The 27920-nt window shown below is 39.9% G+C and overlaps 2 protein-coding genes across 2 annotated transcripts in view; both read left to right on the plus strand.

Annotated features, from left to right (window-relative positions):
* The window catches only part of LOC309389531 (complement receptor type 1-like), a 191693-nt gene that overhangs the window by 76158 nt on the left and 87615 nt on the right, over nt 1–27920 (plus strand). The window lies entirely within an intron of this gene.
* LOC309389597 (complement component receptor 1-like protein) overlaps nt 1–27920 on the plus strand; it is a gene marked incomplete at its 5' end in the record, with an annotated part of 45178 nt that overhangs the window by 4451 nt on the left and 12807 nt on the right. Inside the window, 9 exons of the mRNA XM_081948149.1 lie at nt 7376–7564; nt 10438–10540; nt 11029–11114; nt 12370–12567; nt 13705–13887; nt 15931–16119; nt 18959–19061; nt 19550–19635; nt 20890–21087. Coding sequence (XP_081804275.1) covers nt 7376–7564; nt 10438–10540; nt 11029–11114; nt 12370–12567; nt 13705–13887; nt 15931–16119; nt 18959–19061; nt 19550–19635; nt 20890–21087 — 1335 coding nt within the window. The remainder of the gene's footprint in view (nt 1–7375; nt 7565–10437; nt 10541–11028; nt 11115–12369; nt 12568–13704; nt 13888–15930; nt 16120–18958; nt 19062–19549; nt 19636–20889; nt 21088–27920) is intronic.

Genomic DNA, 27920 nt, shown 5'->3' on the forward strand with positions numbered 1-27920 from the left:
CCCCTTGCCACGGCTGTCACATGGTCATCCATGGACAGCCGGGTATCCAGGAGGACGCCCAAATTGCGCGCCCGCTCCACGGGGGCTAGTTGTACGCCCCCAATGGCCAGAGATGGAAGTAACTGGTTGAACCGGGGGGCCGGAACCCACAGCCACTCCATCTTGGAGGGGTTGAGCTTGAGTCGGTTGTCATCCATCCAGACCCGTACGGCTTCCAAGCACCGGGACATCACTTCGACGGCCTCGTTGGGGTGGTTCGGGGTGGAAATGTACAGCTGAGTATCATAAGTGTACAGATGATATCCCACCCCAAAACCCCGAATGATCTCACCCAACGGCTTCATATATGTGTTGAACAGGAGCGGCGAGAGGACCGACCCCTGTGGCACCCCACAGATGAGGGGACTTAGGGTCGACCTCTGCTCCCCTGCCAACACACGTTGCGTCCGGCCGGAAAGGTAAGAGCCGAACCACCGCAAAACGGTGCCCCGAACCCCCAACCCCTCCAGTCGGTGCAACAGGATACCATGGTCGATGGTATCAAAAGCCGCCGAGAGGTCTAATAGGACCAGGATAGAGGAACAACCCCTATCTCTGGCCCTCCAGAGATCATCCACCAACGTGACCAAGGCCGTCTCCGTGCTGTGTCCGGGGCGGAAACCGGACTGGCGCGGGTCTAGATAATCATTTTCCTCCAGATGTCGTGGAAACTGATAAGCTACCACACTCTCTACAACCTTCGCCAAAAAGGGAAGGTTGGAGACAGGACGATAATTGGCCAGCTCCGTAGGGTCCAGAGAAGGCTTCTTGTGTAAGGGTCTCACCACCGCCTCTTTCAAGGCGGCCGGGAGAGACCCCGCACCCAGTGAAGCGTTCACTAGGCCCAGGAGCCAGTCACGTGTGACCTCCCAGGATGCCAGTACAAGCCAGGAGGGGCACGGGTCCAATAAACATGTGGTAGGTCGCAGCCGTCCACGTATTCTGTCCAAATCCTCGATGTCAACCAAGTCAAACTCCTCCCAGACTGGTCTCTCAAGACTCGCCATGGATGTCTCGCCAGGACCCCTGAAAGGGACCCAATCCTTCCGGATTTGAGCGATTTTCTCCTGCAGATATTTCCCAAATTCCTCTGCTCTACCCTGTAGAGAGGCCTCCCGCGGCCTCTGAAACAGGAGGGAGCGGGACACCCGAAACAGGGCGGCAGGGCGGTTCTCTGCGGATGCAATGAGAGCGGCACAATATTGACGTTTGGCCGCTCTCAATGCCACAAGGTACGTCCTTAAGTGGGTTCGTACCTGTGTTCGGTCAAATTCGGAACGAGAGGATCTCCAACGACTCTCTATGCGTCTCTTGCGGCGCTTCATCACCCTTAGCTCCTCGGTAAACCAAGGGGCCAGGGTGGCTCGTTGCCGCCGGAGAGGCCGCAAAGGCGCCACCCGGTTTAAGGCTCCGGTGATCGCATTATTCCATGCGACCACCAGGTCCTCTACCCGGGGGCGGGTCAGGGCTACAGGAGGTGGCCCAAGCTCCATCTGGAACCTATCTGGTTCCATCAGGCGCCTGGGGCGGAACCATCTGGTGTTTTCCGGTTCCGCCTCCCCGCAGTGGGGGGTAGCACCAGGGAAGTCAAGTCGGAGGAGTGAGTGATCTGACCATGACAGGGGAGTGATGGTTAAATCCCCTCCTCCCAGATCACTCAACCACTGGCCAGAGACAAAAACAAGGTCCAAAGTGTGGCCTCCCTCGTGGGTCTGGCCCTGAATCGATTGAGTCAGGTCCATGGCTGTCATGGAAGCCATGAACTCCCGAACCCCCTCGGAAGCTTCTCCCATCGATGGCAGGTTAAAATCCCCCATCACTAACAGTTTGGGGGTCTCAACCGCCACCGATGCGATCAGCTCGAGGAGTTCAGGCAGGGCCGCTGATGTATAGCGAGGAGCCAGGTATACTATCAGCAGGCCCAACTGTCTCCCAGGGCCCCACCTCACGACAAGGGACTCACACCCGGATGTCTGCGGCACAGTGGACTCCCTCGGCTCTAAGTCCTCCCGAATAATCACTGCTACCCCACCGCCCCTTCCCTGGGCCCGGGGCTGGTGAAATGCTCGGTAACCTGGAGGGCACATTTCCATGAGGGGTAAACCTCCCTCGTGGCCCAACCAGGTCTCCGTTATTCCTGCGAGGTCCGGCTCCCCCTCAAGAATTAGATCGAAAATGAGGGGGGCCTTGTTAACAACAGACCTCACATTGCATAACAACAGCCTCAGGCCCTGGGTCTGCAGCTCCTGACCACCTAGTACGCGGGGGTTGGTACAAACGACCGGGTGTGACCAACAACCACGGTCTCCCAACCGACTGCGTGTTCTTGATCTGTCCTCACATCTGCCCCTCCCTACGACCGTTGGAATCAAAGAGCCTGTATAGGAACGGTATCCTATATTCAATTCACAAGTGAATAGCAATTCACTTTTGCAAACAAACTGCAAAAACACAAATAGAAGATTAACCAAGTATTATCTTGTGAGGGCTTAATATCCGATACTAATAGAAGAAAGAAAAAGAAAATACTATTCAAAATACTATTATATCTGTAAAGCTTTCCATGCCAATTTGGACTTGATTTGCTCTTAGTCTTTACTTGTATTTGAATGTTCTTGCACATACAACCAGTGGTGGGATTCAGCCGGTTCGCACCAGTTCAGCTGAAATTGTAGCCATTTGGCAAGCCAGCTGAAAATAAAGTACAAGAAAGGTTTGTTTTCTTCTCCTCCTCTGTCCCTTCAGTTAATAGCTCCGAGCAGACAGCCAAAAACTACTTAATGTGCAAATACTTACTTGAGGTAACAGAACCGCAAAAATGCAGCTGACACACAACTTGGATAAACAATAGAAACTGATTAGGATTAGGGCAAGGAAACACCCAGTAAATACAGCAATGACCCATCTAGGGATGGGATTAACCTCTTCCCTTCAGGAAGAAGGACAAGATTGCAAACATCTTCATTATAAAGGGTATTAAGTAACACATCTGTGATCAGCTGGTACTCCCTGGAATTCCCCAAGACCTTTTATAACTGATACATTGTTGTTTCTTCCGGGGGGGGGGGGGGAGATACAGGGTGGAATAATGATGCAGCTTCATCATAGAGGCCCTGAATTTAATGCATGTCTGGTCCAGCCAGCTGTATTGCTTCTGTTATGAAACACCAAATTTAGAACATAGAAAAAATAGAATAGAGTTGGAAGGAACCTCAGAGTTCTTCTACTCCAACCTCCTGCTCGAGCAGGAGACCCTTTATCATTTCAGACAAATAGTTGTCCCATCTCTTTTTGAAAGCCTCTAGTGATAGAGTACCCACAACTTCACTATGTAAGCTATTCCATTGGTTGGTCTCACCCTTAGCAATTTTCTCCTAAATTCTAGGTTGCTTAGGTTAGTTTTAATCCATTGTTTCTTGTTGTGCCTTTTGATGCTTTGGAAAATTGATTTACTCCCTCATTTCTGTAGGAGCCCCTCAAATATTGGAACTATGCTATTTTATTGTGCTATTGGCAAAATTGATGAAACAGAAAAAAGGGCATGGTTGATTTGCTTTTTAAATCCTGTCAGCCCTTCTCTAGGTAAAAAGTGAATTATCATTAAAATGATCACCAGTATTGTAGAGCTGGGGCAATTTTTGCACTGTCAGTTTGAAACAATCTCAAAATTTCCAATGGAAAGAGCACATAAAAGAGGCATGGATGACTTTCCTACCTTTCTGTAGTTGACTAGGCTGTGCCAGTTTGATGAAAGGTGGATGTCTCAGCTCTCTTCTCCTTCAGATCCTCTGCTTTTTGCAACCTGGTGCCTCCACCTTTCTGTCTTAACGTAGCTGCTTAGTATTTCTGCTGCCATTGCCGGTCAGTCTCATGGATGTGTTTACCTAATGTTTTCCCACATAACCCTAGCATATGAGACAGGTAAGAATTCCACAGGCTACGCCATCATTGAAGAAAAAACCAAAAGTAGAGAAAAATAAAGTGGATAAAAATGAAATAAATTCTGTAGTGTAAGGCGTGTGATGAGGCCGTCAGCACTCTTTCTCCTTTAAAAGGACATCATTCTCACAAATGATTTATTTATTTTGGTAGATGTTTATCGTGTCTTTATTACTTAATAACGAACTCAAGATGGAGAACTTATCTAATATTCATTCCTCCTCTTAATTTCCCCACAACCACAATCTAAGCAGTGGTTTGTGCTGGGAGAGGCTGACTGGTCACTCGGCCATTTTTTCAAGGCTAAAATGGCACTAGAACTCAGAGCCACTTGGGTTCTAGGCCAGCACCTTAACCACTACTTTGTTTAAAAGAGGAAGGAATGTCAAAATAACTTGTAAGAATTGCATGTGAAAACAGGGTTGGAGGAAACAAGTTTGTAAAGCTGCAAACATCACAGATAACATTTCAAAATAATATCCCAAAGAATGATGCAAAAGATAAGAGAGGTTGTAGCAAATTACAATGTGAGATGGACCTTTTAGTAGGAAAGGAGATTAGAATGAGCAGTAATACTTTGCAAGATGCACCAAATCTGAAGTCAAGGTGTTTGTTATTTATTTGCACAAGGCAAGCATTCTTTTTATTGAATGTGGCGAGTGGATGGTAGGGGAGCGGTGAGGCGTGGCAGTTTGGGCAAGGAGAAGCCAGGCGAGGCCAGGGGCCCTTTGAAATGAGTCAGGGGTGGGTTGCTGCTGGTGTTACTGCCGGTTCGTTTCGCACGCGCGCATGCCTGATGCATACTGTGCGCGCATGTGCAATTGCCTGTAAATAGTTCTGTGCATGTGCAGAAAATTAAAAAAGGACAAAAAAACATTCCAGCTGTGGAACCAGCGACCAGAAACCGGTTCAGAGGTGTGGCCGGCCTGGGTCGCTGCCAGTTCTGCGTCCCCAGCCAGCATTCCTCTATCACTTCGCTTGATCCAGCGCGAACTGGTAGCAACCCACCTCTGACATGAGTGATGTTGAGTAGGCCACAGCCACTCAGTCACATGAATACCCAGCCATGCATACCAGCCGGTCATTAGGGCAGAGAACCGGTTGTAAAATTATTTGAATCCCACCACTGCATAAAACCCTTTTAGTTAAATGGTAACAAATCAGTTTCTTTGAAAGAGAAATCTCTACACAAACCATTTTGATCATGAAAGAACAGCCTTTCTGCACACCTCATTCCTCCTTCTGAATTGGTTAGATTGGCCCTTGCAGAATGTGGTATTTGACTGTCTTGTTCATAGTCACAGATTAGCATCCCATTTAGTTCAATTTCTTTACTGGAAGAGACTGAAATACGAGATGAAATCTTGGAAAGCAGAAAGAGGGAGGCCGCCTCTGAAGTTTATTCCATAACAAGTGGTCTCTGTCCAGGGGTAATTTGGCACACTCACTTATTACAACTTAGTCTTAATTACAAGAGTAGTCTTAAAGCAGTATAAGCAACTTAAATACTATCTATAAGTTATTCAATAATAACTGGAAATAGTAAAGAAGAAGTAAAGAAACAGAGAGGGAAGGACAGAGAGAGAAAGCCTCAGTGCTCATTCATATCAACAGTAGTCATATGAACATTGGGCACTCTCTAACAAAATGAAATTCAATGGTGAAAAGAGTAAGGTTCTACATTTAGGCAACAAAAATGAAATGCACAGGTACAGTATAGGTGGTACCTTGCTCAACAGTAGTAATTGTGAAAGGGATCTTGGAGTCCTAGTGGACAGCCATTTAAATATGAGCCAGCAGTGTGCAGCTGCTGCCAAACAAAGCAAACACAGTTCTAGGCAACAACAGAGGGATAGAATCAAGATCATGTGAACTGTTAATACCACTTTATAATGCTTTGGTAAGGCCACACTTGGAATACTGCATTCAGTTTTGGTCACCACAATGTAAAAAAGATGTGGAGACTCTAGAAAGAGTGCAGAGAAGGGTAACAAAGATGATTAGGGGACTGGAGACTAAAACATATGAAGAACGGTTGCAGGAACTGGGTATGTCTAGTTTAATAGAAAGAAGGACTAGGGGAGACATGATAGCAGTGTTCCAATATCTCAGGGGTTGCCACAAAGAAGAGGAGTCAAACTATTTTCCAAGGCACCTGAGGGTAGAACAAGAAGCAATGGGTGGAAACTAATCAAAGAGTGAAGCAACTTAGAACTGAGGAGAAACTTCCTGACAGTTAGAACAATTAATCAGTGGAACAGCTTGCCTCCAGAAGTTGTGAATGTCCCAACACTGGAAGTCTTTAAGAAGATGTTGGGTAGCCATTTGTCTCAAATGGTATAGGGTTTCCTGCCTAGGCAAGGGTTTGGACTAGAAGACCTCCAAGGTCCCTTCCAACTCTGCTATTGTATTGTATTGCATTATATTGTAACTTCACTCCAAACCTGAATTACACATGTAGAGCTTTCGTTTAGCTACAAAGCAAACAAAGGATGGTCAGCAAAACATTGTGCTAAGCTGTGATTTGTTTCAACTATAGTTTGTTTTCATGCCAGTTTAAGTGGATATAGCTAAACTATAAACTTATAAACTGAGTTCACAAATTATGCTATACCGAAATCCAAATGATTTCTGAATCCACCTGATGCATAGTTTCAGAATGGGATAAAGTACAATGCACCATGCCATATGCAGAAGTTCAAACGTATTATGTTTTCTGAAGCAATTTGATTTATTTCTATATTTAAGGGTGATATTGTAATGGCTTGTTTATTAAATACCTAAAAACAACTTTTCAAGTGCAATATCAACAGTGCTTCTGAATACATGCAATTCTCATATTGAATTTTGAGCTAGGATTCGGTGAAAAATAGGGTCTCATGTGTAAAATTAAGGTCATGAAAATTAGAAGGATGTCTCTGACCATTCTTACAGACAGTATATAAAACTATAAAGCATTATTACAGAGAGCTTCCCTACCACTGCAATGCATGATCTTAAATCTTGCGTCAACCTCTTTGCTCAGTTTGTGGATAGAACAGCATTGTTGTGTACATGACAAACATGAAGGGCATTCATATACCCACCCACCCACCCCTTTTCTTTCCTTTTTTTGGTCACCTTTCAAATGCTCCTTTTGGGTCTGACATTCATGTAATATTGAGGCAATTTTACTGAGAGAATTTTCAGCATCTTTTGATGTACAACAAAGAAGGGGATTGAAGCTGTCCCTATTTGAGAAAATTTAGCTACAATGTTTTGTTAAAATATGGTCTCTTCTATACACACACAGATACACAAACAAACAAATGGTTTCTCTCTTTTAAATCAGCCCACAGTTTCATTATAAATGTCTCTTTACTATTCCTGCTAGAAACATTTTTGTATTAATTTCCAGATAACTGCACGGCTCCAGATCCACCACCCCACTCAGCACTAAAAGAAGAATCCCCAAAAGAAGGTTATCCGGTTGGAACTGTCCTGACATACCATTGCATCACAGGTTATGAATATATTCCTGGAAGGGACTATTCAATGAAATGTCTGAACACTTCAAAATGGTCTGAAATTCAACCAATATGTCAGGGTGAGTATTTTCATGATGGTCTCATTCTGAAACATAGATCATCCATATTTACCATTCCTATATCTCAGCCTTCACTGGCTCCTCCAAAACCTCATTATACAATCCAAGAAAAATCCTAAACAAGTGCTTCATATATCCTAGATGAGAAGCTTAGCATTCTAATATTTACGGTGAATTAATAATGAAGAAACTGGGATAACAAAGTCCTTTCTTTCCAAAAACTGTCCATCTTATTTGCATAGGTACTTAATCTTCAGGGGATGCATCTTCTGCAATCAGGGTTCAATCTGAGTACTGACACTTCTGTCTTGAGGAAGACAATCTCTTACAATCTTGAAACTACAGATAAAGTAGATAAAATCCCATGCCATTGCACTAGACCGGCTACAGAAGCGTTTCACAACTTGAACTGGGCCTTTATGTTAAAAGTAGTGGAAAAAAAGGACCTTGGATCAGGATTTATGAAGGGTCTGGAGCAGTGGTGGGTTTCAAACATTTTTAGAATCTCTTCTGTAGGTGTGGTCTGCTTTGTGGGAGTGGCATGCCAGCCATGTGACCAGGTGGGAGTGGCTTGTCAGCTATGTGACCAAGTAGGAGTGGCTTGGCAGCCATGTGACTGGGTGGGTGTGGCCAACTTATAAAATGTGGTGAAACTCACTTAACAACGCTCTTGCTTAGGAACCAAAATGTTGGGTCAGAAACTCTGGCATTTGAAGCACGCAAGTCTTAAAGCTGTCAAGTTACAAGACCTTTGCACCCCTAACCCTTTAGAAAAAAACCCAGGGGTGTTCAAACTTGACAGCTTTAAGACTTGTGGACTTCAACTCCCTGAATTCCTCCTCTCACTCTTCATCTTGATAATGTGTGAATGGGCGGGGGGAGGGAGCTGGAACCGGTTCTAAACGGCACTGTAGATTTGTGGAACCACTTCTATAGAATAGGTTAGAACTGGCAGGAACTCACCCCTGGTCTAAAGTCCTTCTGTACACTCTAGAAAAGTTGGATTACAGTGAATGGAAATTTGATAAAACCATGGCAAATCCAGAAAGGATCAAGACAGGGATGTCTTTTATCCCCTTTGTTATCTATTGGGAGATTATCTCATCAGTTGGAACTATGAACTATGCTGATCTTTGGTATTGATTATGCAAGACACGCAAGAGAATATTGAATGTGTTAAGAGGAAGGTCAAAATGTTTGGAGAATGGTGGATTTAAAAATAAATAAATAAAGGACCACAATCCTGACTAAGAACATAAATATGAAAGATCAGAACAAATTGGAATTTAAATATATCCAGCAATTTTGGAAGAGGGTTTGCAGAAAGGGGTTTCCATATGCCATTTGTGAAAAATTAAAACCAGAGACCAGCAAAGAAGAACCAACATCATTCTCTTTCTTACACCTTATAGTAGACCTGCCCTCAACTAGTGTTGCCACCCAATGAGTGACCTGCAAGCACTTCCTTTTCTAATGCTTATATGGGAGGGGGGAAGAAACCAAACAAAGAACAATCTCAGCTATGCTTAATATATTGCAGCTATCCTGCTGAGACATTCATGATACTAATTGGAACAAAAAATGCATGTGGTGAAGTGAGAAAGACATATAAAAATGTATTATGTAGAAAGAGTCCCATCAGAGTCCTCCTGATTAAGACAAAAGGCTATCAGAAGCAGCAAAAGGGAATCTAGTCCAATGTAGTATAGTCCATAAGATTTTAATTCCTCACCCTTTTCATACTTTCTAGTGTTTGGAAAGGAGTGTGGAAGAGGTGACACCAACTTTTCCCCTGTAACTCTAGTCCTTTAGCATCCTCTTGCTCTTCAAACAGATCTGTACAGTGGGAAACCCAAGTGGGGTATTCTTTGTAATGAAATCCTGCACTGGTATTCTCTAGGGTCTTTTCCAAGTTGGCTGGTAAGCATCCTTGCTGTTAATGTCTAGAATGTAGATCCAGAGCCTGTACTTGAGATGTGGCAAGCACTGTTGTAGTGTTGGATCTGCTTTAGTTTTGGGAAATGATTCTAACTATTTTACAAGCATGTCCACAGTTCCAAACCATAGTAGATGATGGGGGGGGGGGGGTTTCCTTGTATCTACCCGGCAATCGTGATTAACGGTTTCCTCAGAAAAAGCTAATAAAGAGATAGGATTGAGAATAGGGCAGGAGAGACAATTATTTCTGGAGTTCCAGGATTACTAACTTATATATCCTATTTTAATAGATTGTTTCTTCTTTTGTTTATTTATAGCATTTCTAAATAACAATATAGCACTGTAGATTGTGGCATTAAGATCAAAAATTTGTATAGTTTTTAACATCATCAAAATAAGTCAGTGTACGTTCTATGGCTTGGTCAATCTTTAATTAACGTTATACCGAGCATTAACTATATACATTCTGTAATTATTTATTTATTGATATTTATCAATATCGATGTATATATTGATCTCAAAATAGCTGATATACAGTTGATATAGCTTTAGATAAAGTAGCAACTTTGCATAGTTCCAGCACCAATGCCACCACTTTGGCACAGATATTATGATGTCACAGAAGTATATGGCAGGGTTAACACTACATTGTAACAATACAAACCTGCTTTTGTCATTTTGAGGTAAGCTTGTGGTTGTGCAGATGCCTCCGTTGCCCTGGAAGTTTCTGCGTCTCTCTAGTGCAGAAGTGAAAGAAGCTTGTCACATCAGCCTGGATTTAGATTAACATTATAACCCTGAGGTAGAAGTGCTGCATTCCCACATGATTGATTTACTCTTTGTGGTGACGCCTGTTCCCGTCCTGTGATACGTCGGATCTGAATAACTTCTACATTAAACTGAGAGGCTAATATACATGCTAATTATTCTTCTAGGGAAAAAATGTCCCGTTCCTCATATAGAAAACAGCAACACAAGTGCTTATAATGACAACAACCTCCGTCTGGGTGGCAATATAACTATCTCCTGTCTACATGGGTGAGTTGTAGTTCGTCTCAAAACAGTTGCTTTAGAAATAACAGCCACAAAAATCAGTTTAAAATAAAATAAAGCTTGTTCTGAATTGTTCTTCTCAAATGTAAAAACACATAAACAGTCTACCTCCTCAGGTTTTGTATATAAATCAAGAAAGGAACATCTGCCCACTGCTTGTATGTAAAATATGAATCATTTAGTGAGAAATAAAATGAGTCCTTTGCACCCAACTGTGGAACATTCACCTAGACAGCATTTTCTCCTGTTTGTCTGAGACTTTTTAACCCGCTTCTTAAAAACTTCTTCATGGGATTTCAGCTTCTTTAATACTTCCTTTTCTTTAAATATTTTTACCATCATTGTTCTGTTTATTTGCTTGATCATTTATTAAATTTGAATACCACGCATGTTGCTCTCTTCTAATTCTTAAGAGATAATAACAACGTGAGATTTAAAAATGTATATTCTGAATTGTTTTTCTTTGTCTTTAGGTATAGGCCTGTTGGTGAAACTACACTTAAGTGTATTCTGAAAGATGGCAAGGTTGACTGGAATAGAGCATTCCCAGTTTGCGACCGTAAGAGAAGATTTTACTTTAAAGTCATTAAAGTTTATGTCAGTGATTGCAGCTTCCAAAAAGTGGCAGGGTTCAGTTTAGGTTATGATATTGGATGGGAAAATCTAAGGCAGCTGGGGATTCCTGAATGTAAAGAGTGCAAGCAATGCTTGATTAATGACCATTCACTTAATGAGAGTTCAAAGTTAGGACAGAGTGAAAAAAGGTAGTTATTGCCTGTCCTTGAATTGACAAGTGGTTCTTTCAGACCCCCCTCATCAAACTTCAGGCACTTTGAAATTGGGTCATCTGTTATGACCAGTTGCAACCTCCAGCAATCATAGTGACTTTGATTCATGACTTTCTATTTCCAGCAGAAAACTGCAAAAATGCATATTGGATATGCTGGGTTCACTTATCAACTAAAGTTCATTTAACAACTACATGATTTACTTAACAACTGTGGTGATTTACTTTATGACTACTGCGAAAAACAGTTATAAACCTGTCAGGTCACATGGTGGTCTGCTTAAAAACGGCAATGATCAACAATTCTGCTCGTTAAGTAAGAACTCCCTGTACTGAAGAAAAGGAGTTCCTTGAACAGTCTTATTTAACTAAACCATGTATTACTGTTCTTCACCCTGAAATCTCCACAGCTTTCCATATATAGAATCCTATTGCCATTTCTGAGAATTCCAAGTCCCAAATTTCTTGCAATAATTCTACTGCTTTCTTACTAAGATTGAAAGATATCTGCATCAACTAAATAATCTATTAAACTGCTAAACCATCTTTATACTTCTCCACAATATTTATCAGTCCCTCTGTTGCTTAATGTATGTTGCAGCTCTCCCAATCCTATCAATATACTGAAAATATCTGTTCTAAGGATATTAGCAAAATCCCTTTTACAGCTATAGCCTTTGACTGCAACAACAGCTACATGACAAAACCTCATTTCTCGTGAATAGGGTAGAGTCCAAATAGTTTGTTTCTTTGTTACTTAATATCTATGCATCTCATCTCATTAGTACAGGGACTCTGGATGACTTACAATATAAGAAAGATTTAAACAGTTCTGTAATATGATTTCTCCTCTGCTACATACCAAGTAAGCTTTTTGCTCTCAGCTGGTGGAGAACATTTCTATGTTTATTAACTTGCCTGTAGTGTAGTAACCCCTTCAAACAGCCTGAATATTATTCCAGTGCCAAAGTGTAACTGTAATTCTAGTTAAAATGTGACTTCAGGTAAATTATTCTCTCTCCCTCAGATATCCCTTGTAATCGTCCTGACACGATTGTCAATGGATATTTTGATCAAGACTCTAAAGACGAATATTACATTGGATCAGTTGTAACCTACCGCTGCAAGCCTGATTTCTCCCTGATAGGAAATGCAACCCTCACATGCATAACTACAGAAGATGGCCGAAATGGAAAGTGGAATTCACCTACCCCTGAATGTAAAAGTAAGGAAAAATGGAAGTGTCTTTAATTAGATAAATTGCTTTTTTAGCTGTTGTTGATAAGTAAAATTCTTGCAGGGTGAAAATTATTACATAATCTCTGAAGTTCTGTGTTCCATGCATGAGAGGAGAATTTGAAAAATAACAAAGGGGGACAGTATCATAAACTACTTTGAGAAATATTGTAATGGTTTATAATGTAGGGCAAAACTGTTAACTGTAATTCTGGTCTAATTAAAAGGTTAATTCAAAGAAATGATCCCCTCCTTCAGACATCCCTTGCCTTCAGCCTGATAGAATTCCGGATTCTAATTACAAATATTATTATGGAAGAATAGTAATCTATCAAACTGCTATAGTAGAACATAGCAAAAATATCAGTAATGCTCTAGTAGAACATAGTAAAAATATTATAGAAGCCCTACGTGTTATGCACATATGAATATTCTTCTTATTTGAAAATAATATTCAAATTTATTATGAACAATGTTTTAAATTGTGTTCCTCTCTTTTTGGTCAATGATTGCAAAATTACTGAGATTTCCAATTTCTGCAGCAATAAGTTGCAATGGCTCTGAAAAAGTGACTTATCACCATTTTTCACACTTATGACCGTTGCAGCATTCCTAAAGTCACATGGTCCCATTTTGCAAATGACACATATTTATTATGGCTGCAGTGTCCCATGCTCACATGATCCTATTTTGTGACCTTCTGACAAGCAACGTCAATGGGGAAGCCACATTCACTTAACAACGGTATTCTTAATTTAAGAACTGCAGCAATTCACTTAACAACTGTGGTAAGAAAGGTCATAAAATGGGACAAAATTCTGCTAACAATGTCTCACATAGCTACAGAAGATTTGGGCACAATTGTGGTCATAAGGCGAGAACTACCTGTAGTAAGGAAAACTGTGGATTTGATGGTATGAAAACAAACACCAAAAACACAAATGGAATAAAAGATTAACCAAATATTATCTTGGAGGAGCTTAATATCAGATACTAATAAAAGAAAGAAAAATAAAAGCAAATGCTAACTATATATCCTTTTTCGCCAAGAGCAGCTCTTGATTGTTTTTATTTATAAGCTGTTGTTCTGAACTGTTATTCTTTAAACGCTGCTTTCTCTTTTCAGGCGTCAAGTGTGATCGACCAAGAGTGGAAAATGGGAAATTACTTAATTTACCCAAGCCTTCATATACCTATAATGATGCCATCAGCTTTGAATGTAATTCTGGCTATTCTGCTGCGGGAAGCCTCCATATTAAATGTGGGGCTAACAGTTTGTGGGTTCCTGCCATCCCCAAATGTGTCAAAGGTAACTATTTTACAACCTACAGGAGAGTTTCCTGACATTTAGTGCAGAACATTCTGCCTGACTAACCTGAATCATCAATTTCTCTTTTCTCTAGTTATTACCTCTGCTAGTCACTCTTTTCTTAGAAGTAGAATTATGGTGGTCTCCACTGTTCATTCAGATGATAAGAAGCGATAACTATAGGTGAATTATAATGTGCATTTTAATGAGTTATAAAAGTATCATTAACGAAGTTCAGGTCTTAGGAACTATTGGAAATATTCCTATACCTGTAAAGTTCTCCACGCCAAATGGGACTTGATTTGCTCCTAGTCTTTCCTTGTATATGAAAGTTCTTGCATATACACCCAGTGGTGGGATTCAGCCGGTTTGCACCAGTTTAGCTGAACCAGTACCTAACATTATGCAGTTCGGCAAACCAGCTAAAATTAAAATGCAGGAGAGGTTTTTTCCTTCTCTCTCCCTTCAGTTAATAGCGCCAAGCAGATAGCCAAGAACCTCTTAACAGGCAAATACTTAGTTGTGATAATAGAACCTTAGGAATTCAACTGACACATAATTTGAATAAACAATAGAAACTGATTAGGATTAGAGCAGGGAAACACCCAGAAAACCCAGCAATGACCCATCTAGGGATGGGATTAACCTCTTCCCTTCAGGAAGAAGGACAAGATTGCAAACATTTTCATTATAAAGGATATTAAGTAACACATCTGTGATCAGCTGGTACACTGGAATTCCTCAATACCTTTTATAACTGCTGCATTATTGGCTATTTCTTGTTTCTTCCTGGGGGGAAAAGATACAGGGTGGAATAATACAGGCCCTGAATTTAATACATGTCTGGTCCAGCCAGCTGTATTGCTTCTGATATGAAACACCGAATTTAGAACATAGAGAACAAAGTATTACAGAGTTGGAAGGGATCTCAGAGATCTTCTAGTCCAACCCCCTGCTCGAGCAGGAGCCCTATATCATTTCAGACAAATGGTTGTCCCGTCTCTTTTTCAAAGCCTCTAGTGATGGAACACCCATCATAGTCACAGATTAGCATCCCATTTAGTTAAATTTCTTTACTGGAAGAGACTGAAATACAAGGTGAGATCTTGGAAAGCAGAAAGAGGGAGGCCGCCTCTGAAGTTTATTCCATAACCAGTGGTCACTGTCCAGGGGTGATTTGGCACACTCACTTATTACAACTTCATTCCAAACCTGAGTTATAATATCAGCATGGGATAAAGCATAAGGAACCATGCCATGAAATGCAAAAGTTCAAATCTATTACGTTTTCTGCAGTAATTTGATTTATTTGTTTATTTAAGGGTGATGCCGTGGTGGTTTATTTATTAAATACCCACTAAACAACTTTTCAAATGCAATGTCAGCACTGCTTCTGAATACATTCAATTCTCAGGTTGAATTTTGAACTTCTCTGGGTGATGGGATTGGTTGAAAAATGGGATGTGTAAAATTAAGGTCACAATATTAGAAGGATGTCTCAGACCATTCCTATAGAAAAAAGATTGCCAGACCTTGCAAGTTAATTGTCACAATTCATAGGTAAACTTAATTTTTATAGTATATAATCTATACTATAAAGCATTATTACAGAGAGCTTCCCTACCACTGCAATACATGATCTTAAATCTTGCGTCAATCTCTTCGGTCAGTTTGTGGATAGAAGAGCATTGTTGTGTACATGGCAAACATGAAGGGCATTCATATACCCACCCACCCACCCCTTTTCTTTCCCTTTTTTTGGTCACCTTTCAAATGCTCCTTTTGGGTCTGACATTCATGTAATATTGAGGCAATTTTACTAAGAGAATTTTCAGCATCTTTTGATGTACAACGAAGAAGGGGCTTGAAGCTGTCCCTGTTTGAGACACTTTAGCTACAATCTTTTGTTAGAATATGGTCTCTTCTATACCCACACAGATACACAAACAAACAAATGGTTTCTCTCTTCTAAATCAGCCCACAGTTTCATTATAAATGTCTCTTTACTATTCCTGCTAGAAACATTTTTGTATTAATTTCCAGATAACTGCATGTTTCAAGATCCACCTCCCCACTCAGCACTAAAAGAAGAATTCCCAAAAGAAGGTTATCCGGTTGGAACTGTCCTGACATACCATTGCATCACAGGTTATGAATATATTCCTGGAAGGGACCCTTCAATTAAATGTCTGAACACTTCAAAATGGTCTGAAATTCAATCAATATGTCGGGGTGAGTATTTTCATGATGGTCTCATTCTGAAACATAGATCATCCATATTTACCATTCCTATATCTCAGCCTTCACTGGCTCCTCCAAAACCTCATTATACAATCCAAGAAAAATCCTAAACAAGTGTTTCATATATCCTAGATGAGAAGCTTAGCATTCTAATATTTACGGTGAATTAATAATGAAGAAACTGGGATAACAAAGTCCTTTCTTTCCAAAAACTGTCCATCTTATTTGCATAGGTAATTAATCTTCAGGGGATGCATCCTCTGCAATCAGGGTTCAATCTGAGTACTGACACTTCTGTCTTGAGGAAGACAATCTCTTACAATCTTGAAACTACAGATAAAGTAGATAAAATCCCATGCCATTACACTAGACCGGCTACAGAAGCGTTTCACAACTTGAACTGGGCCTTTATGTTAAAAGTCGTGGAAAAAAGGGACCTTGGATCAGGATTTATGAAGGGTCTGAAGCAGTGGTGGGTGTCAAAAAATTTTAGAACCTCTTCTGTAGGTGTGGCCTGCTTTGTGTGAATGGCATGCCGGCTATGTGACTGGGTGGGAGTGGCTTGGCAGCGACGTGACTGGGTGGGCATGGCCAACTTATAAAATGTGGTGAAACTCACTTAACAATGCTCTTGCTTAGCAACCAAAATGTTGGCTCAGAAACTCTGGCATTTGAAGCACGCAAGTCTTAAAACTGTCAAGTTACAAGACCTTTGCACCCCTAACCCTTTAGAAAAAAACCCAGGGGTGTTCAAACTTGACAGCTTTAAGACTTGTGGACTTCAACTCCCTGAATTCCTCCTCTCACTCTTCATCTTGATAATGTGTGGATGGGCGGGGAGAGGGAGCTGGAACCGGTTCTAAATGGCACTGTAGATTTGTGGAACCTCTTCTATTGAATAGGTTAGAACTTGCAGGAACTCACCCCTGGTCTAAAGTCCTTCTGTACACTCTAGAAAAGTTGGATTACAGTGAATGGAAATTTGATAAAACCATGGCAAATCCAGAAAGGATCAAGACAGGGATGTCTTTTATCCCCTTTGTTATCTATTGGGAGATTATCTCATCAGTTGGAACTATGAACTATGCTGATCTTTGGTATTGATTATGCAAGACACGCAAGAGAATATTGAATGTGTTAAGAGGAAGGTCAAAATGTTTGGAGAATGGTGGTTTTAAAAATAAATAAATAAAGGACCACAATCCTGACTAAGAACATAAATATGAAAGATCAGAACAAATTGGAATTTAAATATATCCAGCAATTTTGGAAGAGGGTTTGCAGAAAGGGGTTTCCATATGCCATTTGTGAAAAAATAAAACCAGAGACCAGCAAAGAAGAACCAACATCATTCTCTTTCTTACACCTTATAGTAGACCTGCCCTCAACTAGTGTTGCCACCCAATGAGTGACCTGCAAGCACTTCCTTTTCTAATGCTTATATGGGAGGGGGGAAGAAACCAAACAAAGAACAATCTCAGCTATGCTTAATATATTGCAGCTATGCTGCTGAGACATTCATGATACTAATTGGAACAAAAAATGCATGTGGTTAAGTGAGAAAGACATATAAAAATGTATTATGTAGAAAGAGTCCCATCAGAGTCCTCCTGATTAAGACAAAAGGATATCAGAAGCAGCAAAAGGGAATCTAGTCCAATGTAGTATAGTCCATAAGATTTTAATTCCTCACCCTTTTCATACTTTCTAGTGTTTGGAAAGGAGTGTGGAAGAGGTGACACCAACTTTTCCACTGTAACTCTAGTCCTTTAGCATCCTCTTGCTCTTGAAACAGATCTGTACAGTGGGAAACTCAAGTGGGGTATTCTTTTTAATGAACTCCTGCACTGGTATTCTCTAGGGTCTTTTCCAAGTTGGCTGGTGAGCATCCTTGCTGTTAATGCCTAGAATGTCTACAATGTAGATCCAGAGCCTGTACTTGAGATGTGGCAAGCACTGTTGTAGTGTTGGATCTGCTTTAGTTTTGGGAAATGATTCTAACTATTTTACAAGCATGTCCACAGTTCCAAACCATAGTAGATGATGGGGGGTTTCCTTGTATCTACCCGGCAATCGTGATTAACGGTTTCCTCAGAAAAAGCTAATAAAGAGATAGGATTGAGAATAGGGCAGGAGAGACAATTATTTCTGGAGTTCCAGGATTACTAACTTATATATCCTATTTTAATAGATTGTTTCTTCTTTTGTTTATTTATAGCATTTCTAAATAACAATATAGCAATGTAGGTGGTGGTATTAAGATCAAAAATTTGTATACTTTTTAACATCATCAAAATAAGTCAGTGTACGTTCTTTGGTTTGGTCAATCTTTAATTAACGTTATACTGAGCATTAACTATGTAAATTCTGTAATTATTTATTTATTGATACTTATCAATATCGATGTATATATCGATCCCAACATAGCTGATATACAGTTGATATAGCTTTAGATAAACTAGCAACTTTGCATAGTTCCAGCACCAATGCCACCCCTTTGGCACAGATATTATGATGTCACAGAAGTATATGGCAGGGGTAACACTACATTGTAACAATACCAACCTGCTTTTGTCATTTTGAGGTAAGCTTGTGGTTGTGCAGATGCCTCCAGGGAAGGTTGTGCGTCTCTCTAGTGCAGAAGTGAAAGAAGCTTGTCACATCAGCCTGGATTTAGATTAGCATTATAACCCTGAGGTAGAAGTGCTGCTTTCCCACATGATTGATTTACTCTTTGTGGTGATGCCTGTTCCCGTCCTGTGATACGTCGGATCTGAATAACTTCTACATTAAACTGAGAGACTAATATACATGCTAATTATACTTCTAGGGAGAAAATGTCCCATTCCTCATATAGAAAACAGCAACACAAGTACTTATAATGACGACGACCTCCGTCTGGGTGGCACTATAACTATTTCCTGTCTACATGGGTGAGTTGTAGTTCATCTCAAAACAGTTGCCTTAGAAGTAACAGCCACAAAAATCAGTTTAAAATAAAGTTAAGCTTGTTCTGAATTGTTCTTCTCAAATGTAAAAACACATAAACAGTCTACCACCTCAGCTTTTGTATATAAATCAAGAAAGGTACATCTGCCCACTGCTTGTATGTATAAATATGAATCATTTAGTGAGAAATAAAATGAGTTCTTTGCTCCCAACTGTGGAACATTCACCTAGACAGCATTTTCTCCTGTTTGTCTGAGATTTTTTAACCCGCTTCTTAAAAATGTCTTCATGGGACTTCACCTTCTTTAATACTTCCTTTCTTTAAATATTTTTACCATCATTGTTCTGTTTATTTGCTTGATCATTTATTAAATTTGAAAACCACGCATCTTGCTCTCTTCTAATTCTTAAGAGATAATAACAACATGAGATTTAAAAATGTATATTCTGAATTGTTTTTCTTTGTCTTTAGGTATAGGCCTGTTGGTGAAGCTACACTTAAGTGTATTCTGAGAGATGGCAAGGTTGACTGGAATAGAGCATTCCCAGTTTGCCACCGTAAGAGGAGATTTTACTTTAAAGTCATTAAAGTTTATGTCAGTGATTGCAGCTTCCAAAAAGTGGCAGGGTTCAGTTTAGGTTATGATATAGGATGGGAAAATCTAAGGCAGCTGGGGATTCCTGAATGTAAAGTGTGCAAGCAATGCTTGATTAATGACCATTCACTTAATGAGAGTTCAAAGTTAGGACAGAGTGAAAAAAGGTAGTTATTGCCTGTCCTTGAATTGACAAGTGGTTCTTTCAGATCCCCCTCATCAAACTTCAGGCACTTTGAAATTGGGTCATCTGTTATGACCAGTTGTAACCTCCAGCAATCATAGTGACTTTGATTCATGACTTTCTATTTCCAGCAGAAAACTGCAAAAATGCATATTGGATATGCTGGGTTCACTTATCAACTAAAGTTCATTTAACAACTACATGATTTACTTAACAACTGTGCTGATTTACTTTATGACTGCTGCGAAAAACAGTTCTAAACCTGTCAGGTCACATGGTGATCTGCTTAAAAACGGCAGTGACCAACAATTCTGCTTGTTAAGTCAGAACTCCCTGTACTGAAGAAAAGGAGTTCCTTGAACAGTCTTATTTAACTAAACTATGTATTACTGTTCTTCACCCTGAAATCTCCACAGCTTTCCATATATAGAATCCTATTGCCATTTCTGAGAATTCCAAGTCCCAAATTTCTTGTAATAATTCTACTGCTTTCTTACTAAGATTGAAAGATATCTGCATCAACTATATAATCTATTAAACTGCTAAACCATCTTTATACTTCTCCACAATATTTATCAGTCCCTCTGTTGCTTAATGTATGTTGCAGCTCTCCCAATCCTATCAATATACTGAAAATATCTGTTCTAAGGATATTAGCAAAATCCATTTTACAGCTATAGCCTTTGACTGCAACAACAGCTACATGACAAAACCTCATTCCTCATGAAGAGGGTAGAATCAAATAGTTTGTTTCTTTGTTACTTAATATCTATGCATCTCATCTCATTAGTACAGGGACTCTGGATGACTTACAATATAAGAAAGATTTAAACAGTTCTGTAATATGATTTCTCCTCTGCTACATACCAAGTAAGCTTTTTGCTCTCAGCTGGTGGAGAACATTTCTATGTTTATTAACTTGCCTGTAGTGTAGTAACCCCTTCAAACAGCCTGAATATTATTCCAGTGCCAAAGTGTAACTGTAATTCTAGTTAAAATGTGACTTCAGGTAAATTATTCTCTCTCCCTCAGATATCCCTTGTAATCGTCCTGACACGATTGTCAATGGATATTTTGATCAAGACTCTAAAGACGAATATTACATTGGATCAGTTGTAACCTACCGCTGCAAGCCTGATTTCTCCCTGATAGGAAATGCAACCCTCACATGCATAACTACAGAAGATGGCCGAAATGGAAAGTGGAATTCACCTACCCCTGAATGTAAAAGTAAGGAAAAATGGAAGTGTCTTTAATTAGATAAATTGCTTTTTTAGCTGTTGTTGATAAGTAAAATTCTTGCAGGGTGAAAATTATTACATAATCTCTGAAGTTCTATGTTCCATGCATGAGAGGAGAATTTGAAAAATAACAAAGGGGGACAGTATCATAAACTACTTTGAGAAATATTGTAATGGTTTATAATGTAGGGCAAAACTGTTAACTGTAATTCTGGTCTAATTAAAAGGTTAATTCAAAGAAATGATCCCCTCCTTCAGACATCCCTTGCCTTCAGCCTGATAGAATTCCGGATTCTAATTACAAATATTATTATGGAAGAATAGTAATCTATCAAACTGCTATAGTAGAACATAGCAAAAATATCAGTAATGCTCTAGTAGAACATAGTAAAAATATTATAGAAGCCCTACGTGTTATGCACATATGAATATTCTTCTTATTTGAAAATAATATTCAAATTTATTATGAACAATGTTTTAAATTGTGTTCCTCTCTTTTTGGTCAATGATTGCAAAATTACTGAGATTTCCAATTTCTGCAGCAATAAGTTGCAATGGCTCTGAAAAAGTGACTTATCACCATTTTTCACACTTATGACCGTTGCAGCATTCCTAAAGTCACATGGTCCCATTTTGCAAATGACACATATTTATTATGGCTGCAGTGTCCCATGCTCACATGATCCTATTTTGTGACCTTCTGACAAGCAACGTCAATGGGGAAGCCACATTCACTTAACAACGGTATTCTTAATTTAAGAACTGCAGCAATTCACTTAACAACTGTGGTAAGAAAGGTCATGAAATGGGACAAAATTCTGCTAACAATGTCTCACATAGCTACAGAAGATTTGGGCACAATTGTGGTCATAAGGCGAGAACTACCTGTAGTAAGGAAAACTGTGGATTTGATGGTATGAAAACAAACACCAAAAACACAAATGGAATAAAAGATTAACCAAATATTATCTTGGAGGAGCTTAATATCAGATACTAATAAAAGAAAGAAAAATAAAAGCAAATGCTAACTATATATCCTTTTTCGCCAAGAGCAACTCTTGATTGTTTTTATTTATAAGCTGTTGTTCTGAACTGGTATTCTTTAAACGCTGCTTTCTCTTTTCAGGCGTCAAGTGTGATCGACCAAGAGTGGAAAATGGGAAATTACTTAATTTACCCAAGCCTTCATATACCTATAATGATGCCATCAGCTTTGAATGTAATTCTGGCTATTCTGCTGCGGGAAGCCTCCATATTAAATGTGGGGCTAACAGTTTGTGGGTTCCTGCCATCCCCAAATGTGTCAAAGGTAACTATTTTACAACCTACAGGAGAGTTTCCTGACATTTAGTGCAGAACATTCTGCCTGACTAACCTGAATCATCAATTTCTCTTTTCTCTAGTTATTACCTCTGCTAGTCACTCTTTTCTTAGAAGTAGAATTATGGTGGTCTCCACTGTTCATTCAGATGATAAGAAGCGATAACTATAGGTGAATTATAATGTGCATTTTAATGAGTTATAAAAGTATCATTAACGAAGTTCAGGTCTTAGGAACTATTGGAAATATTCCTATACCTGTAAAGTTCTCCACGCCAAATGGGACTTGATTTGCTCCTAGTCTTTCCTTGTATATGAAAGTTCTTGCATATACACCCAGTGGTGGGATTCAGCCGGTTTGCACCAGTTTAGCTGAACCAGTACCTAACATTATGCAGTTCGGCAAACCAGCTAAAATTAAAATGCAGGAGAGGTTTTTTCCTTCTCTCTCCCTTCAGTTAATAGCGCCAAGCAGATAGCCAAGAACCTCTTAACAGGCAAATACTTAGTTGTGATAATAGAACCTTAGGAATTCAACTGACACATAATTTGAATAAACAATAGAAACTGATTAGGATTAGAGCAGGGAAACACCCAGAAAACCCAGCAATGACCCATCTAGGGATGGGATTAACCTCTTCCCTTCAGGAAGAAGGACAAGATTGCAAACATTTTCATTATAAAGGATATTAAGTAACACATCTGTGATCAGCTGGTACACTGGAATTCCTCAATACCTTTTATAACTGCTGCATTATTGGCTATTTCTTGTTTCTTCCTGGGGGGAAAAGATACAGGGTGGAATAATACAGGCCCTGAATTTAATACATGTCTGGTCCAGCCAGCTGTATTGCTTCTGATATGAAACACCGAATTTAGAACATAGAGAACAAAGTATTACAGAGTTGGAAGGGATCTCAGAGATCTTCTAGTCCAACCCCCTGCTCGAGCAGGAGCCCTATATCATTTCAGACAAATGGTTGTCCCGTCTCTTTTTCAAAGCCTCTAGTGATGGAACACCCATCATAGTCACAGATTAGCATCCCATTTAGTTAAATTTCTTTACTGGAAGAGACTGAAATACAAGGTGAGATCTTGGAAAGCAGAAAGAGGGAGGCCGCCTCTGAAGTTTATTCCATAACCAGTGGTCACTGTCCAGGGGTGATTTGGCACACTCACTTATTACAACTTCATTCCAAACCTGAGTTATAATATCAGCATGGGATAAAGCATAAGGAACCATGCCATGAAATGCAAAAGTTCAAATCTATTACGTTTTCTGCAGTAATTTGATTTATTTGTTTATTTAAGGGTGATGCCGTGGTGGTTTATTTATTAAATACCCACTAAACAACTTTTCAAATGCAATGTCAGCACTGCTTCTGAATACATTCAATTCTCAGGTTGAATTTTGAACTTCTCTGGGTGATGGGATTGGTTGAAAAATGGGATGTGTAAAATTAAGGTCACAATATTAGAAGGATGTCTCAGACCATTCCTATAGAAAAAAGATTGCCAGACCTTGCAAGTTAATTGTCACAATTCATAGGTAAACTCAATTTTTATAGTATATAATCTATACTATAAAGCATTATTACAGGGAGCTTCCCTACCACTGCAATACATGATCTTAAATCTTGCGTCAATCTCTTCGGTCAGTTTGTGGATAGAAGAGCATTGTTGTGTACATGGCAAACATGAAGGGCATTCATAGACCCACCCACCCCTTTTCTTTCCTTTTTTTGGTCACCTGTCAAATGCTCCTTTTGGGTCTGACATTCATGTAATATTGAGGCAATTTTACTAAGAGAATTTTCAGCATCTTTTGATGTACAACAAAGAAGGGGCTTGAAGCTGTCCCTATTTGAGAAAATTTAGCTGCAATGTTTTGTTAGAATATGGTCTCTTCTATACACACCCAGATACACAAACAAACAAATGGTTTCTCTCTTTTAAATCAGCCCACAGTTTCATTATAAATGTCTCTTTACTATTCCTGCTAGAAACATTTTTGTATTAATTTCCAGACTGCATGGCTCCAGAACCACCACCCCACTCAGCACTAAAAGGGGAATCCCCAAAAGAAGGTTATCCGGTTGGAACTGTCCTGACATACCATTGCATCACAGGTTATGAATATATTCCTGGAAGGGACTATTCAATTAAATGCCTGAACACTTCAAAATGGTCTGAAATTCAACCAATATGTCGGGGTGAGTATTTTCATGATGGTCTCATTCTGAAACATAGATCATCCATATTTACCATTCCTATATCTCAGCCTTCACTGGCTCCTCCAAAACCTCATTATACAATCCAAGAAAAATCCTAAACAAGTGTTTCATATATCCTAGATGAGAAGCTTAGCATTCTAATATTTACGGTGAATTAATAATGAAGAAACTGGGATAACAAAGTCCTTTCTTTCCAAAAACTGTCCATCTTATTTGCATAGGTAATTAATCTTCAGGGGATACATCCTCTGCAATCAGGGTTCAATCTGAGTACTGACACTTCTGTCTTGAGGAAGACAATCTCTTACAATCTTGAAACTACAGATAAAGTAGATAAAATCCCATGCCATTGCACTAGACCAGCTACAGAAGCGTTTCACAACTTGAACTGGGCCTTTATGTTAAAAGTAGTGGAAAAAAGGGACCTTGGATCAGGATTTATGAAGGGTCTGAAGCAGTGGTGGGTTTCAAGAAAGTTTCTCTCTTTCTCTCTGTCTCTCAATATCTGTCTCACACACACATACGCACACTCACACTTATACAAAAAAACAGGATAGATTGGATCACCCTTTTGCGCTCTCTCTCTCTCTCTCTCTCTTACACACACACACACAAGCAGAGGTTTGATCAGATCACACTTTTGCAGCAGACCTTCAGTGCCTGGTAAGCAGGAAACTTCTCACTCGTCGGTTTTCATACTTATGATCATTTTTCACACTTACGACCGTTGCAGCATTCCTATGGTCACCTGGTCCCAATTTGTATCCATAAGCAATTCCCTTTTGCAACCAAACTGCACAAACACAAATAGAAGATTAACTAAATATTATCTTGTGGGGGCTTAATATCCAATACTAATAGAAGAAAGAAAAATAAAAGCAAATGCTAATTATATATCCTTTTTAGCCAAGAGCAGCTCTTGGTTATTTTTATTGATAAGCTGTTGTTCTGAGCTGGTTTTCTTTAAACGCTGCTTTCTCTTTTCAGGCGTCAAGTGTGATCTACCAAGAGTGGAAAATGGGAAATTAGTTAATTCATCTAAGCCTTCATATGCCTATAACGATAGCATCAGCTTTGAATGTGATTCTGGCTATTCTGCTGAAGGAAGCCTCCATATTAAATGTGGGGATAACAGTTCGTGGGTTCCTGCCATCCCCAAATGTGTCAAAGGTAACTATTGTACAGCCTTACAAGAGAGTTTGCGGACATTTCATACAGAACATTCTGCCTGTATAACCTGAATCATCATTTTCTCTTTTCTCTAGTTATTGCCTCTTCTAGTCACTCTTTTCTTACAAGTAGAATTATATTGGTCACCACTGTTCATTCACATGATAAGAAACTATAACTATAGGCGTTCAGGGTTAAGGAGCTATTGGAAATACTCTTATATCTGTAAAACTTTCCATGCCAAATTGGACTTGATTTGCTCCTAGTCTTTCCTTGAAATATGAAAGTTCTTGCACATACAACCAGTGGTGGGATTCAGCCGGTTCGCACCAGTTCAGATGAATTAGTAGCTAACTTATTGTGCCGTTGCTGAAAATAAAGTGCAAGAGAAGGGGTTTATTTTACTTGTCCTCTCTCCCTTCAGTTAATAGCTATGAGCAGACAGTCAAGAACCTCTTAACAGGTTGTTCTCCCCTCCACTATCTCTGCCCCCCCTCTCTCTCACACACACAGACACACACAAAGACACACACACACACAGAGTTCAGATTGGATCACCTTTTTGCTCTCTCTCTTTCTCTTTCTGTTTTTCTTCTCTCTGTCTCTCTCTCTCACACACACACACAAACAGAGGTTAGATTGGATCACTCTTTTGCTCTCTCTGTTTCTCTTTCTGTGTCTCTTCTCTCTCTTGCTTTCTTTCTCATTCCCTTGCTCTCTTTCTCTCACACACACAAATAAGCATAGGTTAGATTGGATCGCCCTGTTGCTCTCTCTCTCTCTCTCATTCTCTTTCTCTCTCTCTCTCTCACACACACACAAACAAACAAACATAGGTGGGATTGGATCACTGTGCTGCTCTCTCTCTTGCTTTCTTTCTCTGTCTCTCTCTTTTTTCTCTCTCTCTCTCTCTTTTCTCTCTCTCCGCAGTAGCAGAGCATCAGTGGCAACTAACCAGGATAATTGTCAGTTGTCTGCTTTCATACTTATGACCATCACACACATGCACACTCACACATACACACACAAACAGGATAGATTGGATCACCCTTTTGCTCTCTTTCTCTCTCTCTCTTACACACGCACACACACAAGCAGAGTTTTGATCAAATCACACTTTTGCAGCAGACCTTCAGTGCCTGGTAAGCAGGATGCTTCTCACTCGTCCGTTTTCGTACTTATGATCATTTTTCACACTTACGACCGTTGCAGCATTCCTATGGTCACTTGGTCCCAATTTGTATCCATAAGCAATTCACTTTTGCAAACAAACTGCAAAAACACAAATAGAAGATTAACCAAATATTATCTTGTGGGGGCTTAATATCCGATACTAACAGAAGAAAGAAAAATAAAATACTATTGGAAATACTATTATATCTGTAAAGCTTTCCATGCCAATTTGGACTTGATTTGCTCTTAGTCTTTACTTGTATTTGAATGTTCTTGCACATATAACCAGTGGTGGGATTCAGCCGGTTCGCACCAGTTCAGCTGAAATTGGAGCCGTTTGGCAAACCAGCCAAAAATAAAGTGCAAGGGAGGTTTTTTTCTTCTTCTCCTCTCTCCCTTCAGTTAATAGCTCCGAGCAGACAGCCAAAAACTACTTAATGGGCAAATACTTAGTTGAGATAACAGAATTGCAGGAGTGCAGCTGACACACAACTTGGAAAAACAATAGAAACTTATTAGGATTTGGGCAGGGAAACACCCAGGAAACACAGCAATGAGCCATCTAGGGATGGGATTAACCTGTTCCCTTCAGGAAGAAGGACAAGATTGCAAACATTTTCATTATAAAGGGTATTAAGTAACACATCTGTGATCAGCTGGTACTCCCTGGAATTCCCCAAGACCTTTTAAACTGATACATTGTTGTTTCTTCCGGGGGGGGAGATACAGGGTGGAATAATGATGCAAGCTTCATCATACAGGCCCTGAATTTAATGCATGTCTGGTCCAGCCAGCTGTATTGCTTCTGCTACGAAACACCAAATTTAGAACATAGAAAAAATAGAATAGAGTTGGAAGGAACCTCAGAGTTCTTCTACTCCAACCTCCTGCTCGAGCAGGAGACCCTATATCAGTGATGGCGAAC

The sequence above is a fragment of the Natrix helvetica genome (assembly GCF_964273705.1).
Source record: "Natrix helvetica genome assembly, chromosome: 3".
Classification (NCBI taxonomy): domain Eukaryota; kingdom Metazoa; phylum Chordata; class Lepidosauria; order Squamata; family Natricidae; genus Natrix; species Natrix helvetica.